This window comes from Mobula birostris, chromosome X (assembly GCF_030028105.1).
Source record: "Mobula birostris isolate sMobBir1 chromosome X, sMobBir1.hap1, whole genome shotgun sequence".
In the NCBI taxonomy this organism is placed as follows: Eukaryota; Metazoa; Chordata; class Chondrichthyes; order Myliobatiformes; family Myliobatidae; genus Mobula; species Mobula birostris.
Window position 1 is genome coordinate 75,554,726 of NC_092402.1, and position 21,197 is coordinate 75,575,922.

Below are 21,197 nucleotides of genomic sequence, written 5' to 3' on the forward strand. Positions count from 1 at the left end.
GTAGTGGGAGCTTGTCCCCACGACCACTCCTCGGCTTGAAAACCTCATCCATCACCTTAAAAATGCAATGCCACCACCATAACTATACTGTACATCACTGACAAGATGGCATGGTAATACTGCAGTACAAGGCTTCATCAGTACTTCAAGTCATGAAATGCCTACAAGATATGTACAGTAAACATATGGAAATACTGCCATCTGTAAACTCCCTTAAAAATTGTACATCTTGACACAGTATAACCACCAGCTGGATCAAACTTCTGGCACTGGGCAATGGTGGTCTTTCAAGTGCTGGTTAAAGCCCATGAATAAAATTCCACCAAGGCTGCATTTGTAGCAAATAGAATGCCATTCAGACCTTACATTTTCCAACATTAAGATTATTACTGATTTCCTACCTCTTCCAGTACTATCCATAACTGGCAACTCCCTTGGCGTCTGTTCATTCAAAACACAGATTTATGGACAATATCCACAGCCCTCTGTTGAAAGAAATTTCACAAGATTTACCTCCAAGGGGAGAAATTTCTCCCATCTCAGCCTAAATTACCTATCCTTTATTTTGAAACTGTGGCTCATGGTACTAGACTTCTTGCCCTTGGGAAAATGTCTTTCCAATATCTAACCTAACACATTCTTTAGGATTTTTGTATGTTCTGATGAGATCACTCCTCTTTTTTCTGCAAAGAGTCGCTGGCCGCATCCCGACATGAGAACCATTAGTATTTTTCACATTAACCATCACGATCACCAACTACTGCTTCAATTCCATGTCTGATAAAGAAAAGTAGAACACCTACAGCACAATACAGGCCCTTTGACCCACAATGCTGTGCTGAACATGTACTTTAGAAATTACATAGAAACATAGAAAATAGGTGGAGTAGGCCATTCGGCCCTTCGAGCCTGCACCGCCATTCAGTATGATCATGGCTGATCATCCAACTCAGAACCCTGTACCAGCCTTCCCTCCATACCCCCGATCCCTGTAGCCACAAGGGCCATATCTAACTCCCTCTTAAATATAGCCAATGAACTGGCCTCAACTGTTTCCTGTGGCAGAGAATTCCAGAGATTCACCACTCTCTGTGTGAAGAAGTTTTTCCTAATCTCGGTCCTAAAAGGCTTCCCCTTTATCCTCAAACTATGACCCTTCGTTCTGGATTTCCCCAATTATCCTCCCGGCTAATGTCCTTCCTTTCTATTGCGTTAATCTCTCTAACCAGCAATGCTACTCCATCTCCTTTTCTTTCATGTCTATCCCTCCTGAATATTGAATATCCCTGAATGTTGAGCTCCCATCCTTGATCACCCTGGAGCCATGTCTCTGTGATCCCAGCTATATCATATTCATTAATAACAATCTGCACTTTTAATTCATCCACCTTGTTACGAATGCTCCTTGCATTGACACGCAAAGCCTTCAGGCTTGCTTTTACAACACTCCTAGCCCTTATACAATTATGTTGAAAAGTGGCCCTTTTTGATTTTTGCCCTGGATTTGCCTGCCTGCCACTTTTACTTTTCACCTTACTACTTTTTGCTTCTACCCTCATTTTACACCCGTCTCTCTGCACTTGTTCCCATCCCCCTGTTGTGAACTAACCTCCTCTCTCCTAGTCTCTTTAATTTGATTCCCAACCCCTAACCATTCTAGTTTAAAGTCACCTGAGTAGCCCTCGCAAATCTCCCTGCCAGGATATTGGTCCCCCTAGGATTCAAGTGTAACCCGTCCTTTTTGTACAGGTGTGCGCCAAAAGAGGTCCCAATGATCCAAAAACTTGAATCCCTGCCCCCTGCTCCAATCCCTCAGCCACGCATTTATCCTCCACCTTGTTGCATTCCTACTCTCACTGTTGCGTAGCACAGGCAGTAATCCCAAGATTATTACCTTTGTAGTCCTTTTTCTCAACTCCCTTCCAAACTCCCGATATTCTCCTTTCAGGACTGCTTCCCTTTTCCTACCTATGTCATTGGTACCTATATGTACCACCACCTCTAGCTCCTCACCCTCCCACTTCAGGATATCTTGGATGCGATCAGAAATATCCCGGACCCTTTCATCAGGGAGGCAAACTACTATCCGGGTCTCTGGACTGTGTCCACAGAATCACCTGTCTGACCCCCTAACTATCGAGTCCCCTATCACTACTGCCCTTCTCTTCCTTTCCCTACCCTTCTGAGCTACAGGGCCGGACTCTGTGCCGGAGGCACGGCCACTGTCGCTTCCCCCAGGTAAGCTGTCCCCCCCAACAGTACTCAAACAGGAGTACCTATTGTCAAGGGGCACAGCCACAGGGGCACTCTCTAGTACCTGACCCTTCCCCTTCCTCACCGTGACCCACTTGTCTGCCTCCCGTGGCCCCGGTGTGACCACCTGCCTGCAACTCCTCTCTATCAACTCCTCACTCTCCCTGACCAGACGAAGGTCATCGAGCTGTAGCTCCAGTTCCCTAACGCGGTCCCTTAGGAGCTGCACCTCGGCGCACCTGGTGCAGATGTGGCATCCGGGAGGCTTGGAGACTCCAGGGCCTCCCACATCCGGCACCGAGAACAACAAGCTGCCCTCACACTCATACTGCCTTTCTCCTCAAATAACAACAATAAATGAATACCAAACCTTCCTCGCCTCACCCGTTTCCACCTAAGCCCGTTGAGCTGAAGCCCTTAAGCCTTCACTCTGCTCCCAGCTCACTCCGCCGCCCACGAACTACGCTGCCCACTGTACAAGGCTGTGCTCCTTTTAATTTTTCCGCGCTTCACTGCCCGACGTCACACGCCTGCGCAGTCCTGCCTCTCTGAACGCTGATGGAAAAAAAAACAAAAAATTCAAAAATGGCTTCCTCCGCACTCCCGCTCCGATTCTCAGACTTCCTTCCCTGAATTACCAAGGCTTTCCCATAGCTCTCCATGTTTCTAAGCTCCATGTACCTATCCAGGAGTCTCTTAAAAGACTCTATCGTATCCGCCTCCACCACCGTCACCGGCAGCCCATTCCATGCACTCATCACTCTCTGCGCAAGAAAAAAAAACTTACTCGCAACATCTCCTCTGTACCTACTTCCAGGCACCTTAAAACTGTGCCCTCTCATGTTAGCCATTTCAGCCCTGGGAAAAAGCCTCTGACTATCCACACGAACAATGCCTCTCATCATCTTATACACTTCTATCAGGTCACCTCTCATGCTCTGACTCTCCAAGGAGAAAAAGCCAAGTTCACTCAACCTATTCTCATAAGGCATGCTCCCCAATCCAGGCAACATCCTTGAAAATCTCCTCTGCACCCTTTCTATGGTTTCCACATCCTTCCTGCAGTGAGGTGACCAGAACTGAGCACAGTACTCCAAGTGGGGTCTGACCACGGTCCTAAATAGTTGTAACATTACCTTTCAGCTCTAAACTCAATCCCACGGTTGAAGGTCAATGCACTGTATGCCTTCTTAACCACAGAGTCAACCTGCACAATGGCTGAGTGTCCTGTGGACTCAGACCCCAAGATCCCTCTGATCCTCTACACTGCCAAGAGTCTTACCATTAATACTATATTCTGCCATCATATCTGGCCTACCAAAATGAACCACCTCACACTTATCTGGGTTGAACTCCATCTGCCACTTCTCAGCCCAGTTTTGCATCCTATCAATGTTTCACTGTAACCTCTGAAACCTCTGACAGCCCTCCAAACTATCCACAACACCCCCAACCTTTGTGTCATCAGTAAATTTAAACTATCCCTCCACTTCTTCATCTAGGTCATTTATAAAAATCACAAAGAGTAGGCCTTGGATGCCATGCCTCCTTACTTTCTCAATAAGCCTTGCATGGGGTACCTTATCAAATGCCTTGCTGAAATCTCTATACACTACATCCACTGCTCTACCTTCATCAATGTGTTTAGTCACATCCTCAAAAAATTCATTCAGGCTCGTAAGGCATGACCTACCTTTGACAAAGCCATGCTGACTATTCCTAATCATGTTACGTCTCTCCAAATGTTCATAAATCCTGCCTCTCAGGACCTTTTCCATTAAATTACCAACCACTGAAGTAAGACTCACTGGTCTATCATTTCCTGGGCTATCTCTACTCCCTTTCTCGAATAAGGGAACAACATCTGCAACCCTCCAATCCTCTGGAACCTCTTCTGTCCCCATTGATGATGCAAAGATCATTGGCATAGGCTCAGCAATCTCCTCCCTCGCCTCCCACAGTAGCCTGGGGTACATCTTGTCCTGGTCCGGAGACTTATCCAACTTGATGCTTTCCAAAATCTCCAGCACATCCTCTTTCTTCATGTCCATATGCTCAAGCTTTCCAATCCACTGTAAGTCATCCCTACAATCGCCAAGATCCTTTTCCGTAGTGAATACTGAAGCAAAGTATTCATTAAGTACCTCTGCCACCTCCTCCGGTTCCATACACACTTTTCCACTGTCACACTTGACAGGTCCTATTCTCTCACGTCTTATCCTCTTGCTCTTCACATACCTGTAGAATGCCTTGGGGTTTTCCTTAATTCTGTTCGCCAAGGCCTTCTCATGGCCCCTTCTGGCTCTTCTAATTTCATTCTTAAGCTCCTTCCTGCTAGCTTTATAATCTTCTAGATCGCTATCATTACCTAGTTTTTCTGAACCTTTTGTAAGCCTCTCTTTTATTCTTGATGAGATTGTCAACAGCCTTTGTACACCATGGTTCCTGAACCCGACCATCCTTTCCCTGCCTCTTTGGAACGTACCTATGCAGAATGCCACGCAAATATTCCCTGAACATTGGTCACATTTCTACCGTACATTTCCCTGAGAACATCAGTCCCCAATTTATGCTTCCAAGTTCTGCCTGAGAACTTCATATTTCCCCTTATTCCAATTAAACGCTTTCCTAACTTGTCTGTTCCTATCTCTCTCCAATGCTATGGTAAAGGAGATAGAATTGTGATCACTGTCTCCAAAATGCTCTCCCACTGGAGACCTGACACCTGATCAGGTTCATTTCCCAATACCAGATCAAGTACAGCCTCTCCTCTTGCAGGCTTCTCTACATATTGCGTCAGGAAACCTTCCTGGACACAGCTAACAAACTCCACCCCATCTAAACCCCTTGCTCTAGGGAGATGCCAATCAACATTTGGGGAGTTAAAATCTCCCACCATGACAACCCTGTTGTTATTACACCTTTCCAGAGTCTGTCTCCCTATCAGCTCCTAGATGTCCCTGTTACTATTGGGTGGTCTATAAAAAACACCCAGTAGCATTATTGACCCCTTCCTGTTTCTAACTTCCACCCACAGAGACTCAGTAGACAATCCCTCCATGACTTCCACCTTTTCTGTAGCCGTGACACCATCTCTGATCAACAATGCCACGCTCCCATCTCTTTTGTCTCCCTCCCTGTCCTTTCTGAAACACTTAAAGCCTGGCACTCCAAGTAACCATTCCTGCCCCTGAGCCATCCAAGTCTCTGTAATGGCCACAACATCATAGCTCCAAGTTCTGATCCACGCTCTCAGCTTATCCACTTTGTTCATAATACTCCTTGCATTAAAATAGACACACCTCAAACCATCGGTCTGAGCGTATCACTTGTCTATCACCTACCTATCCTTCCTCTCGCACTGTCTCCAATCTTTCTCTATTTGTGAGCCAACCACCCCTTCCTCCATCTCTTCAGTTCAGTTCCCACCCTGCCCCCCAAACCAACAGAAGAAATGATCTGAGCCCAAAATGAATTCAGGATGGAAAGTAGAGTTCAGGAGAAAATTCAGAAGGTGCCTGCAGTAAAGAAGACGCCATTCAAAACTGGACATTTCCCCAAAATTGAAGGCAATAATAACAAACTAATGTAGCCTTGCACCAATCTGACCACCTTGCCCCCACAATTGCACTCCTGCTAGTTATTTGCCTCTTCTCTGTGTAGACCACCCACTGCCTTATCCAGCCATGTGGACAAAGAAAAACACACCAGCTCAATGGCAGACTTTTCTTATAAATTCCATCAACTTACTGTAAGGCTATTTTTGGACTGAGATGGAAATGTGCCATGTTGGTTCAGGTGTTGCAATTTCTCTCAACAACAAGAAACTCTGATTCACAGGCTTGTGCACTGAATAACATGAACTTGAGTTGATGTACAAAGTTCTCCTTGGTACATTCCAAAGTGGCACTGCAGATAGAGCTGCTGGCTCACAACACCAGAGACCCAGCTTCCATCCTAACCTCAGCTGCTGCCTGAGTGAATTTGCACATTTTCCGCATGACCATTTGAATTTTCTTTCAGATGCTTCAAGTATTCTCCTACATTACAGGTGTGCGTTTGTAAGTAAATTGTCATTAATGTGTAGGTGAATCATAGGGTGGAGTTGATGAGAACATGGGTGGCTGATGGCCAGCACAGACAGTGGACTGAAGGGCCTGTTACTATGAGGTATCACTCTACAGCTCATTTCATGAACACTCAATGCTAAGGAAACAATTTTAAAATGCGAATGGTTTTAAGAAAATTACTATTTATTAACAATGCAGTATTAGGTTGCCCATCATGTGCTGCAAACTAATTTTATCTGCACTAACCTACAAAGATTATACGCTATCGGAATCACATTTCTATTTACTCAAGATTTGTAAGGTTCCATACAATTCTGATTTGAAGGATCAGGTGTCTTTTTGTAATTTACATAAAATAGAATCTTTGGCACCACTCTGCCCACAAAAACAAGATACAATTTCCATTCAAAAATCATTAAACATTTATAACTGGGATTCCCAGACAATCTTTCCTCATTAACAGAACCAACAGTTGTTTTATGACGGGAACTTCCAAAATCTTTTGGAAAGGCATGCACCTCCTCGTTCTGCCCTGACAAGACTGTGGGGCGATCAGTTTGTGCACAGCACTGAAAACATTTTGAAAGTCCGCAGAAAGACCTTGCAGCTTCCTGTACCTTATTTTTCCGAGGGATGAATAATATCACTTTCAGAGTCAGACTGATGTCAAAAATATTATTTAACAGCTAAAACAAATCTACAGTCAGAAGCATAACAACTGGAATTCATTACTGCAGACATTTCCCTTCATGGAATATTTCATCATTTTTGACTCTGCAAGAGTGGATCACCCACTTGAATTGTACAGGCTAAATTTTAAATTAGATAAGTAACATCACTCACTTCTTGTTCTGGGACTGTGACAACTTGCCAATAGAACTTGTGTTAGTTTTGCTGAACAGATGCAGAAGAGATAGAATCCTTGGTGGATATTTGGCACCCATTTTGTTAATCCTTTGCAAAGGCAACTTCCAATTAAAAAGTACTGGTCAAAGAACACTGAGGCTGTCTACAAGAAGGGTCAGAGCCGTCTCTATTTCCTGAGGAGACTGAGGTCCTTTAACATCTGTCGGACAATGCTGAGGATGTTCTACGAGTCTGTGGTGGCCAGTGCGATCATGTTTGCTGTTGTGTGCTGGGGCAGCAGGCTGAGGGTAGCAGACACCAACAGAATCAACAAACTTATTCGTAAGGCCAGTGATGTTGTGGGGATGGAACTGGACTCTCTGACGGTGGTGTCTGAAAAGAGGATGCTGTCCAAGTTGCATGCCATCTTGATCAATGTCTCCCATCCACTACATAATGTACTGGTTGGGCACAGGAGTACATTCAGCCAGAGACTCATTCCTCCAAGATGCAGCACAGAACGTCATAGGAAGTCATTCCTGCCTGTGGCCATCAAACTTTACAACTCCTCCCTTGGAGGGTCAGACATCCTGAGCCGATAGGCTGGTCCTGGACTTATTTCATAATTTACATATTACTATTTAACTATTTATTACTATTTTCTATTACTATTCTATTACTATTTATTATTTCTATGACTATTACTATTTACTAATAGTAATATTACTATTTCTATTACTATTTATTATTTATGGTGCAACTGTAACGAAAACCAATTTCCCCCGGGATCAATAAAGTATGACTATGACTAAAAGCAATTTTTTGTTCCCCTTCTTTTTACTTTCTATTTAGAAAGGCCAGAATTCTTCCAAAATCAGATGAGAAGACTTCCTTAGCTTCATCCTTAACTTCAAAGACTATTAATGACTCATGTATTAATGACCATAGCCTGCTAGTTCTCCACAAGAGGACCAGTGTAACACAAGATCTTCATCTACCTCACAGAAGAGGTTGCTAAGGTACTAAAATGCTAGGCTAGCTTACTCTTGATGGCAGATCCCAGTCTATAAAGATCAGTCTTATTCTGGTTTGCTCTCCCTGGAGCTGCAGTCCACCATGCTGTTCCTTGAATTGGCCATCTCATGCTTATCATACCTCACTCAGGGCAGCAATATTAAAGCAAAAGAATCTAAATTCCTAGGTTATGGAACAATGGTCAGGTCTGTTTCTGTTAGGGCCGTCCACAAGGGTCATGACATTTCCCACTGAGTGGAAATTCCTTGCGTGCGTGAGACTTCTTTGAACATGGGATATCTGTTACTTACAAACGACGAGGAGTTTGATGGATTTAAGTGACACAATTGGTTATATCTAACCCTCAACATCTTTCCATAACTCCTTCAGATAAGGATGGGGCGGGGGGGGGGGGGAGAACAGGACACTGCTACATTTCATATGTACACTAGTAAGTGGGTAAGAGCGATTAAATGAAAAGCAAAAATAATTCTGGACATGAGGAATAGTTGGTTTGTCAGCATTTGAAGAGAAAAGCCAATAGCAATCTACGATTTCCTTACTAGTGAGTGATCACCTCCTCAAACATTTCCCACCAAACTACTCCATGCAAAAACATTTAAAATAACAAGAGCTTTGTGCCAGTAATTAGGAATCGCCTGATAACAGTGTCAGCAGCACAATGTATCAGAAACTACTGCTTGGAAAAGGCATAGTTCCCAGTCACATGCATAATTGGCTTTAGAAAATGTAACAAGCTGCACTGCCAGGTGCATCCAATATGCACGAAGTTCCTTGTTCAAAAGCACAATTTTACCAACACAAACATATGAATTCAGAACACTGCCCCATAAGCATGTTCCACAATTTATTAAAATCATGGCTGTTTTCAATGCAAATTCAGATTCTACTCCAAGTTACCTTTCACCCCTTACTGATCAACAGTCTTCTTCTACCTTAGCAGCAGTACATGCATATTTAAACAGATACTACCTACAATGCTGGATGACATGCATTCATTGATTTTGCCATGGACAAATTTAACAGTACTTGCTCATTAGTATTGTTGTTACCAACTGCAGCTTCAGGCTACAAATTACCAGACTGAACAGAGGAATTTGATATCACCAAGTAGTTCTGTGGAACTTCTTGACTCAAATGCTAGCTTCCTATTGCCGATGTTAGGGGTCTGGGGGAAAGCTCTTATGAATGCAGTCCAACAGCACACTAGAAGCTTGGCAACAACCTAGATTGCATGAGAGACAAATGTCTGAATGACATGAGAGGTCAGACAATAGCTGGGTGCATGATGTTAGTGATAGACTTGGTGTTGACAACCCAACCCTATCACGAGATGTGATTCCTTATCAGATGCTGAAAAACCCACCGTGCATATTAGGATAAAGTAGTCAACTGGATTAGAACATCACCCCTAACATTGATATTTCCTATCAGCACAATATGCCACAATCTACAAAATGCAAACTGCAGCTCACTGAAATACCCTCATCTCACCAAAAAACTTTCAAGACCTCGCAATCAACCTGCAAGTCCCATGGTGGCTTGGAAACAGTCAGTTATTTCATTGTTGCCCTAGACCTACCTGGAGAACAGCATTCATTGAAAGAAGGACACCACACGAGGCAGAGAGGCCTACCCGCCTGCCACAGCAATAAGCTGCTCATAGACTCCTTCTCTGGTAGTGATCAAAGGCAGGCAGTCTCACTCACCCCCTGCATTCGCGAGTGCCTCTGCCCTATGTTGTCAATGTCTCAGCTTTAAAATTCCCATCCTAATATTCAGATCCCAATTTCCTATCCTATACCCTTGGGACAAGTAGCTTGGCTTCTTAAGTATCCTAAGAATGGAAACCAAAATTACAGTATTTCAGGTGTGGTCTCACCAAGGCCAGATATAATTGTGATAAGACATCCTTGCTCCTATACTTAACCCTTTGCAGTGAAGGTTAGCATACCACTTGTGTTGAAACTTTTGTTTGCTTTCTGTGGCTATGCATGAGGACCCCAGCTCCATACTTAACCTTTTTGCCTTAAAGTTCAATATTTCCCAACCTAACATAATTTAAACACACAACCTGTTTTTCTGCGTACCTACCCAAGTAAATAATGTCACATCTGTTGAGCAGTACTGCATCTACCCACTCGGTCCCTTTGTTTAAATTACCTTTAAAGCCTTCTTCCATTCCCCTTGCAACTCAATCCCATTATGTCTCATTAAGGAAAATGAGCCTAACTTTAGAATGTACTATTGGGCAATTAATATTCGATATATTACTTTTTGGATTCACTATTCAGATATACATGAATGTCCTTCATGGTTGGATTTGGGGGAAAACTCAGTGAAAGGATTCACTGTGGCCTCTTTACTGGAAGCTCCTCTTCCCTTTTTGTTTTCTAAGATTAGTAGACAAGATTTTATTTATTTATTTAGGCGTGTGCAAGTCTGTGCATGTGCGTCTGCGCGTGTATGCGCGTCTGTTGTTCGTGCGTGCGTCCGTGATGTCTTTTTCATGCCTTTACAAGGGGTGGAGCGAGAGAGACTGAGACTGACTGTGTGGCGCGCCACTCCTCACACAGACATTTTTCCCACAGTATTTTCCCTTTATTTTATGAGGTCGAGTTGCAATCTCAACACTCAACCCGGCACGGATGGAAAGCATACTAGGGGGTGGACCCAACTAGCTTCGAACCTGGGAACACCCGCTCCCGGGTCCAGCGCTGATGTCATTGCGCCACCAGCAGGCCTAGTAGACAAGATTTTAATCCTATTATTAAACATAAATTAAGAATTTGGTTTCAGTTTCGTAGATTTTTTTTTGAGTTAAATAATTTTCTTTCTAGTAATATCCATCTCAATTATTTTTTTTAAACCATCAATTTTGGATAAGGCCTTTTTTAACTTGGAAAACCAAGGGAATAACAACTTTTTCAGATTTGTTTTTAGGGGACTGTTTAATGTTTTTTTCTCAGTTGATAAATATGATTTATCTAACATACACTTTTTTAGATATTTACAAATTAGGAATTTTTTTTACGTGGTTTGTTGCCAAATTACCCTTCTGCTTATCCACCTTATATGACAGACGCTCTTTTTCAGGGTTGATAGCTATAATCTATAAATGGTTATTGAACTCACGAATAATATCTAACAATAAGATTAAATGCGCTTCGGAATCAGAATTTCAAGTCATTTTCAGATAATCAATGGAGTAAAATTTTTCATTTGGTTAACAACTCATCCATTTGTGCTTATCATTCCTTGATACAGTTCAAGGTAGTGCATTGGGCCCATATGTCAAAGGATAAACTAGCGCAAATTCTCTCCAATATCAATCCTATTTGTGACAGATGTAATACTGAGCTGACCACTTTAACTCATATATATTGTTCTTGTATAAAGCTAGATAACTTTCGGAGAGATGTTTTTAAAATACTATCAAAAGTTTTGGATCTGGATCTACAACCTAGTTTGCTTACAGCAATTTTTGGGATTAGCCCATCAGAAGCAGGAAATAGTCCTGTTTCCGCTCAACGTATGATAGCCTTTTTGACCTTACTGGCTAGGAGAGCCATTTTACTGAAGTGGAAGGACTCTAATCCACCTACAGTCTTTAGTGGGCTGCAAGATGACAGATGGAGTTTAATGCTGATAAGTGTGAGGTGCTACATTTTGGTAGGACTAATCAAAATAGGACATACATGGTAAATAGTAGGGCATTGAAGAATGCTGTAGAACAGAGGGATCTAGGAATAATGGTGCATAGTTCCCTGAAGCTAGTTCCCTGAAGGTGGAATCTCATGTGGACAGGGCGGTGAAGAAAGCTTTTGGTATGCTGGCCTTTATTAATCAGAGCATTGAGTATAGGAGTTGGGATGTAACGTTGAAATTGTACAAGGCATTGGTAAGGCCAAATTTGGAGTATTGTGTACAGTTCTGGTCACCAAATTATAGGAAAGATATCAACAAAATAGACAGAGTACAGAGAAGATTTACCAGAATGTTACCTGGGTTTCAGCACCTGAGTTACAGAGAAAGGTTGAACAAGTTAGGTCTTTATTCCTTGGAGCGTAGAAGGTTGAGGGGGGACTTGATAGAGGTATTTAAAATTATGAAGGGGATAGATAGAGTTGACATGGATAGGCTTTTTCCATTGGGAGTAGGGGAGATTCAAAGGAGAGGACATGAGTTGGGGGCAAAAGTTTAGGGGTAACACGAGGGGGAACTTCTTTACTCAGAGTGGTGGTTGTGTGGAACGAGCTTCCAGTAGAAGTGGTAGAGGCAGGTTTGATATTGTCATTTAAAGAAAAATTGGATAGGTATATGGACAGGAAAGGAATGGAGGGTTATGGGCTGAGTGCAGGTCGGTGGGACTAGGTGAGAGTAAGCGTTTGGCACGGACTAGAAGGGCCAAGATGGTCTGTTTCCGTGCTGTAATTGTTATATGGTTATATCAGAAAGTCTTTCTTTTTTTTTGGTCGTATCCTCAAAATGGCCTGCCCAGTCCCTTTTTTTTTTAAATATATAGTGTAGTGGGTTTTTTTTCCCCCCTCTTCATTTAAAACTCAATGTTTTTTCTTTTCTCTTCATAAACTGATGAGGAGAATTGCTGTTTTCATTTTTTATTATATTTTTTATACTAGTTTAACAATATCTATGATTTTGACAATGACTATCTTAATCTCAGTTTGTATTGTTACTGATATCTATATTTGAGATAATTCTCCTCTTGATTGTACTTATGCTTCTTTTAAATCAATACAAAGATTAATAAATAAAGAAAGAAGAAAGAAATTTTTAGTTTTCCAATTGGGTCATTACTATTGTAAATAGTGAGTCCACTTTGTATTATTCCCATGATATTTAAGTGTCTTTTTCACATTTCTTTTTGTATTACTCTGGCATTTTCTCTAGTATTGATAGGCCGACTGATCCGCCCATCTGTTTTCTTTCACTTTTTCAAATTGTAGGGTGATAGTCTTAATATCCAGCAGGGACTAAAGGGCGTCAGCACTATTAAATTGTTCAACTTCAGTTTCTTCGGGTCCAGAAGTGTGCTGCTGATTGAGAATGTTGCCAGTAAATCGGCACCCATTTTAATTTATTTATTTATGGAGGTGGGGTTCTCTAATCTTGTACTTTATGAGCATTGTTTTTCTGTGTTTCCAAGAGAGTGAACTGTTGTGCTGTGGCTTGGTGCTGCAATTGATGAGGTGTTTTGGTTTATTGTGAGGGAATGTTGGCGATATTGGAGGATGGAATCGTGGTTCTGCATTTATGGGTTGGACTATTGTATTTATGGACTGTGGACCTCCCCCCCACCCCCATCCCCAGCTTTTTAAAAAAATAAACAATCACTCATTCCTTTTCAGTTTTGTTGTGCAAGGGGAGGGCGCTTAGTTTTTTTGTGCGGGGGCGGGGGGGGGAGTTGATGATCGGAATGCTGTTCCTTTTGTAAGGGGGGAATGGGAGTTCACGTTTCTCTTTAAGTGACCTTGATGCTCTGTTTCGTGGCTATCTGGAGAAATACAAATTTCAGTGTTGTACATGGCCAACATGCTTTGATAATAAATGAACATTTGACCTTTGAAGGGCATTTTAGATGACCTCAAGGTTATAGTGAGAGGCCCAAACAGAAGTATTTTTATGGTAATAAAGTCAATGAATGTGGCTCACAAACAGCAGATGGGTTAAGACACAAGAACTACGCGCGATTTAGACAATGCCAAAACATGCAAATGAAATATAGGAAAGTATCAAGGACAGATTTATGCGCAATGTCTGGAAGCCATCCCTAGTCATTCTTTGGATATGCCACTAGTGGTCATAGTCTTTTTCCAGACGGTGCCCCTCATAGCCCTGGCTTTCACAAGGTACAAATGATGTCAGCCTCCTTAATGCCATCCTTGCCATTGTTAATCTGGGAATTGGAAATCTTGCAGAGTATGCAGTAAGAAACCTCTGACACCTGATGTGTATTGGAGACTATAATGAAGCTCTGTACTGAAAATTCTGTTCTGAGAAACAGAATCTTTCAGGAGGTAGAGGACCTGCTCTTGCAGGTGAAGAAAAAGGAACCATGGCATTACTTTGGTGGAGTCTTAAAGATAATTTATCAACCCCCATCATTGAAGCAACAATGGGAATTTTATTTGTTGCCAACTGAGACCAGAAGTGTCAAAGCATGCAATTTCCTTTATTAAAAACCAATTCAACTTCAAGAGTACTTAATTGATTTTGATATATCTATATGTTGTACATGTCATAATAAAAGTGCATTCCCTTTACTTCAGATAAAAATGCTCATTTTGGTTGTTGATGGCAAATGACAACTCTCTCAAAGTCAGTTCTGAGCAGGTATTGAAAGAAAGCAGCTAGGAACACGAACTCAACCAGTCTTTCTAAAACCAAGGGAGAAGAGATAGCATTAATCTTGCTCTCATGACTGACAGGCTACAACAATGCAACCTCAAGTCAATATGGCTAAACCAAAAAGCACACGTAAGGGAGCAATTGTATTGGAATCTTGCATATTGTTTTAGCTTTTAAGAAGAACAATAGAGAACAGCGATAAACAAGACAACCAGCAGGTGTAAATGAGATAGGATTTTAACAGATGAGTATTACGAGAACTCAGCAGTTGTGCTGTCCAGTGGTCGAGGAAATTCAACCCCATTTTCTAAACTGCTCTTTAAGATAAATACAATATTTAATCAAAATCTCAAATGGTGGCTACCGTCTCTTACCTTGGTGACTCCCATCCCAGTAAACCTTGCCTCAAGGAGCTCCTGCCGCCTTGGATCAAGACTGTGCAGTTCTTCCATCATTTCTACTGAAAAGGAGTAAACATGGAATTTTAGTTGATATCCACTCAGTGTCATAAGAAAAATGGCTACAATAACAGGGACGAACATTAACATGGGTTAACAGTGCAGTGTTCATTATCAGAACTTAGTTCTTGCAGTCAGCTCCCTTCATCACATTTGCAACAAAATGGAAATTGCCCGTGCAAACATGTCATAAGACCATAAAACATGAACAGAATTAGACCACTCAGCCCATTGAGTCTGCTCTCCCATTTCATCATGGCTGATTTATTATCCCTCTTAACTGTATTCTCCTGCCTTCTCTGAATCATTAGATCACCTCAGTAAAACAGCCAACATAGCACACACTAAATGCTGAAAGAACTCAGCTGGACAGGTAGCTGTCTGCCATCAAGGACATACATGCAGGAAGGTGCTGGGAAAAGGCCAGCAATATCATGAATGAGTCCACCCAACCCGCTCATGGACTGTTTAAGACCATGAACCAGAGGAGCAGAATCAGGCCACTCAATCCATTGAGTCTGCTCTGCCATTCCATCATAGCTGCTTTATTATCCCACTCAACCCAATTACCTTTGATACCCTTATTAATCAAGAAACTATTGCAGTAGTGTATTGCTCGTAATGTGGAAGGATATCCTGAAAGGCTCTTTAAATGAGACTATCTGGGTGGAATTAATGATGAAAAAGGAGGCCATCATTTTTGTTTGGGATATATTGCAGGCCTCTTAACAGTCAGCAGAATGTAGACAAGTCACAGAGCTGTATGAGCAATAGCCTTATAAGTAGTAGGGGATTTCAGCTTCCCCAATATTTGTGTGAAAGAGGTTGAATTATTTGAGGCATTACATAGCCCTACTAGAGAAGTGATGAGATTGGATCTAACCTTAAGGAGAATGATCAGTCCAATGGATGAAGACAAATTGGTCAAATGGTGGGAGAGCATATTGTCCCACTGCCATCAGGGAAGAGGCTATGCAGCATCCACCAGCCAGGACCACCAGATTCAAAAACAACTACCTCCCCCAAGCCATCAGGTTCAACATATTCAAACATGTTAACACCTTATAGCATCTTCACACCTGTCAACAGCATCAGCATCTCACCCTTTTGCAGTAAAAGGTGAAGAAACTATCAGCAACTTATATTATTTGCAGATTTCCCAACTTCAAAGTAAAACATCAAAACAGATTCAAAATAAGGCCAGTGATCAAACCACTGAATTATCCCCGGAGTTCAAATCTCACCACAACAGCTGGGTCATTTAAATACATATAATTAAGCAATTTAAAATGCAAGCCACAATCAGTAAAATCAACAATGAAATTACTAAATAATCAAAGGACAGTAGTGAACCAGATGGGTTCTTAAATGAAAGAGAACTTGTCCCCTTAATCAGCCTAACCTATAAGCACCCAAATTCAGTAATACTTCCCCCTGAAGTGGCTTTTCAAACTACTCAAGACTTAAAATCTATAGACAAAACAGATCAGCAGATTAAGGTAGACCACCCAACACCAACCCAAGTTTAACCAAGTACATGCTGCAAGTATCTCCTCATGGGAGCATCTAAATGGAATAGCTGACCCACAGGTCCAGTCAAACAATAGCCTGACCTTGTGCTACTTATAGAATGATAGCTTTTAGCCAACGCCCCAGACTCTTCCATCACCATTCTATGCCAGCAGGATACTTAAGGTTATCTAAAATCTACATCAACTGAGAAAGTAGACCAAGGAATGACAGTTGGAATTTAACTGACAAGTGTGAAATGTTGCAGTTGGGTTAGTAAAACTAGTGTAGAACAGAGAGACCTAGGGATACAAGTACATGGTTTACTGAAACTAGTGGCACGTGTACAGAAAGTGGTGAACAAAGTACATTTGCCTTCATTAGTCAGAACATGGAATACAAGAGCTAGGAAGTCACATTACAACTGTGCAAGTCATTGGCAGGACCTCACTTGGGAGGTATTCTATGCAGTTCAGATCACCTAGCTGTAGGAAGGATATCATCAAGCAAGAGATAGTATAGAAACATCCACAAGGATGTTGCCAAGACTAGAGGGCTTGAGTGATAGGGAGGGACTGGGTAGGGCAGAGTGAAGGCCAAGGATAACTTTGCAAGATCATCAGGGGCACAAATAAGAAAGACCATCAGTCTTTTTGCCAGGATAGGAACTCTAGAACTAGAGGACAAAGGCTTAAGATGAGTGCAAAGATATAAAGGGAAACTGAGGAGTACGTTTTTCCATACTGAGGGTGGCAAACATTTAGAACAGATATATCGATAGGAAGGCTTAGACAGAAGTAGGCCAAATGCAGGAAAAGCTTAGGGAGGTACTACAGTTGGATAGGGCAAGTTGGACCAAAGGGCTTGTTTTCTGTGCTATATAACTCTATGAGCCTAGAACTATTCAAGTAGGGGCATTGAATAGTGTCTTGACAAACATTTATACTTCAACCAGAGAGTACAGATTGAGGCATTCACACACTGCTATAGTGCATCTTGTATTTGGTACACAGTGCAGCTACGTTGCACGAGTACAGGAGGGACTGGAAGTGTAAGGTTCTGGATGCAGAGCCAGTCATCTGGGCTATTTTGTCCTGGAGGGTACTCAGTTTCATCAATCATACTAGAGCTGTAATTGTCCTGGCAAATAGAAAACATTCCATCAGATTCCGGACTCTTACAAGGCACTGTAAAATTAGGATGCAAGTCACACCCATTCTCTGACATGCTCTCGTAACCACGGTATCAGCATATGTACGTGTGGCTGACCCATTCAAGCTTCAAAAGAGTAATGACCACCAGAATTTTGATGGTGAAAGTCACTGAATGGCACAAAGAGATAGTTCGAGATGGAGACATGGAAGATGGTTATGCCTAGTGAGCCTAACCCAAATGTACTGTATTTTACTAGGGATTGCAACAAGATTCAATGCTACAAGTAGTAAATAACACTTTTGATCTTGGACAATTAGACGTAGGGCAGGGATTCCCCACCTTTTTTGATGCCATGGACCCTTGCCATTAACCGAGGGGTTTGTGGACCCTAGTTAAGGAACTCCAGACTTAAAGCATCGTTTATGGAATTTCTGCATTATTGCTCAGGATTGAGTTGACTTGTCTGGAACAACTACATACCCTCCGTTAGGTATGACTCAAGATACTGAAAAGCTTTCAATTTCACTGGGACTCTAGATCATGATTTCAAATGCTGCCTTCATGTTAAAGAAAGTTGCTCTTGATAATTCATAAAATATCTCTTGGTAATTCAACTCTCATAGCTGTGTTCACAGCAAAGTTTTAGTGATGACATGGTCAAGAGATTTCACAGGGCCAGAAATGAAAAGGGCTACTGGTCTCACACCGAAGTACTAAAATATGCCCTCATACGTTCATGCAACAAATGAAATACAGTATCAGAGGCAAATCCAGAGAGCTTCCAGTGAAAACTACACTATTCTCAAATTGACATAGCCTACCAGGAAAATCAAGAAATTCAAGTATGTGTAGTGGTTAGCACAACACTTTACAGTACAGGTGACTCAAGTTCAATTCCCATCACTATCTGTAAGGTGTTTATATGTTCTCTCCATGAACACGTGAGTTTCCTCCCACAGTCCAAAGACATACCAGTTGGTAGGTTAATTGGTCATTGTAAATTGTGCCATGATTAGGCTAGGATTAAATCTGGGGTTACTGGGCAGTGTGGCTCGAAAGGCCAGAAGGGCCTATTCTGCAATACATCTCAATAACTAAATAACATTCCCACAAAATGATTGTAATTAATGCAAATTTAATGGGTAAACAAATATTCAAGCAGTAATGATTCCTCAGGGTTTCCTCAAATATCAGTTTTTCCTCAATTTTAAAAGCCGAATAGATCTTGATTTACCAAATAAACTATCTGGAAAGCTCTCTGGAAAGACGTCACCATAGCATGGCAACTCAGCGTGCAGCTTCAAAGAGCATCATCAAATATTCCCTTTTAGGACTACTACAGCTGAAATTTACAGTCACAGGTACTTCAGTAAGCAACTGCTTCAATATGTTTACAAAATCTATTGATATTCACAAGTAACAGACTCCAGATCACCTAGGCAGTGAGTGCGGTCTCACTTAATAAAAGTGCAGCAAATACACTGGGCTGCAGGTAAAACTGAAACACAGGACCCCAAGGCCCCCACTCCTGACCATTCTCCTGGCTAATGTACAATCTCTGTAAAATAAAATTGAAGACCTCAGAGCAAAATTGTAGTGCCAGAGGGATGCTGTATATTTTGCTTCACAGAGACATGGCTCACCCCCAGCACTCCAGACAGTACTTCAGCGCGAGGCCTTCACCTTCCACTGCATGGACCAGGCGGTGGCGTCTGGTAAAGGCAGAAGCAGTGGCATATGCTTCAGTGATGTACAAACTTGTCAGTTTGTCTCACCCCTGCTCTCCTAACCTGTAACATCTGGTGGTCAAGTGTGGTCCATTCTATCTGACAAGGGAATTGACTCCTAATAGCAGTCAATGTCAGGCTGGCACTGGAAGAGCTATGCATTGTGATTAACTGTCACGAATCAGTGCACCCTGATGTCTTCCCAATCATTGCAGGGGATTTCAACCAGGTTTGCTTGAAGAAGTCTCTGACCAACTACCACCAACTTATCACCTGTGGAATCAGTGGAGGCCAGCACACTTGACGATTGTTATACCACCATCAGAACATTTACCATGCCATCCCACACTTTAGCAAGTCTGATCACCTATCTGTACTTCTACTCCTGGCACACGTACAGAGACGGAGGACTGCATTGAATCGGTGTATTAGACAATATTCCAGTCAGATGCCGTAGAAGAACCAGGGGATTCACAGTCTGCTGAGTGTTTGATTTGTGATGTTCAAGATTGGCAATCCAGAACTCTACAAGAATTCCAGGTACGACCTACAGAAAGCTATCTCAAGAGCAAAAAAAGCTATTCCAAGTAAAGTTAGAGACAAAATTGGATGCACACCAGTTATGGCAGGGTTTGCATATCATCACTTTTACAAGGCAAAACCTATCATAAATGGCTGTGATGCTTCCCTTCTCCAATGAATGCATTTATGCATGCTTTGAAAGGGAAAATAAAACTATACCTGTGTGAATCCCAGTAGTATCTGGTGACCCTGTGATTTCTGCCTTGAAGGCTGACTGCAAAACATCTTTCAAAAGGGTGAAACCTTGCAAGGCGTCAGGCCCTGATGGTGTACCTGGCAGGGCACTGAAAACCTGTGCCAACCAATAGGCTGGAGCACTTAAGGACATCTTCAATCTCTCACTGCTGCAGTCAGAGGTTCCCACCTGCTTCAAATGGGCAACAATCATACCAGTGCCTAAGAAGAGCAGGGTGAGCTGTCTCAACGACTATCGCCCAGCCGCGCTCACATCTACTGTGATAAAGTGCTTTGAGAGGTTGGTCATGGCTGAGCAAGGCCCAAGACCCACCGTAATTTACCTCCTGCCACAACAGGTCAACAGTGGATGCAATCTTGCACGCTCTCTACTCAGACTTGGACCAGCTGAACAACAGCAATACCTATGCCAGGATGCTGTTTACAGCATTCAACACTATGATCTATCCCTTTCAGTACCATTTAACAAGCTTCAAAACCTTGGCCTCTATACCTCCCTTTGCAACTGAATCCTTGGCTTACTCTTCGGGAGACCATAGTCATTGTCGGCGAAGATGAGATGTTATTTTCGATCCACAATCAACACCAATGTACCTCAGGGGCGTGTGCTTAGCCCCCTGCTCTACTCTCTATACACCCATGACTGTGTGGCTAGGCACAGCTCAAACACCATCAATAAATTTGCCAATGACATGTGTTGTTAACAGAATCTCAAGATAAGAGAACATACAGTAGTGAGGTAGATCATCTGGTTGAGTCGTGTTGCAACAACCACCTTGCACTCTATATCAGTAAAACCAAAGAAATTGATTATGGACTCCAGGAAGGGAAAAATCGGTAGAAGACACAGCAGTTCTCATCGAGAAGTCAGAAGAAGTGGAAAGGATGAGCAGCTTTAAATTCCTGAGTGTCAACATCGTTGAAAATCTATCTTGGGCCCAATAGATTGATGCAATTACAAAGGAGGAAAGGCAGCAGCTGTATTTCATTAGGAGTTT

General features: G+C 42.3%; 1 protein-coding gene across 10 annotated transcripts in view; it reads right to left on the bottom strand.

The window, feature by feature from the left end:
• tlk2 (tousled-like kinase 2) overlaps positions 1 to 21,197 on the bottom strand; it is a 178,115-nt gene that overhangs the window by 118,394 nt on the left and 38,524 nt on the right. For 5 of the 10 annotated variants that reach the window (XM_072249857.1, XM_072249856.1, XM_072249849.1 and 2 more), the window contains exon 2: positions 14,948 to 15,033. The exons of 1 other annotated variant lie outside the window; for it this stretch is intronic. In XM_072249857.1, the coding sequence (XP_072105958.1) occupies positions 14,948 to 15,033 (86 nt within the window). Of the gene's footprint in view, positions 1 to 401; positions 487 to 14,947; positions 15,034 to 21,197 lie in introns of those variants that run through there. 4 more of the 10 variants (XM_072249850.1, XM_072249853.1, XM_072249854.1 and 1 more) reach the window with 2 other exon arrangements.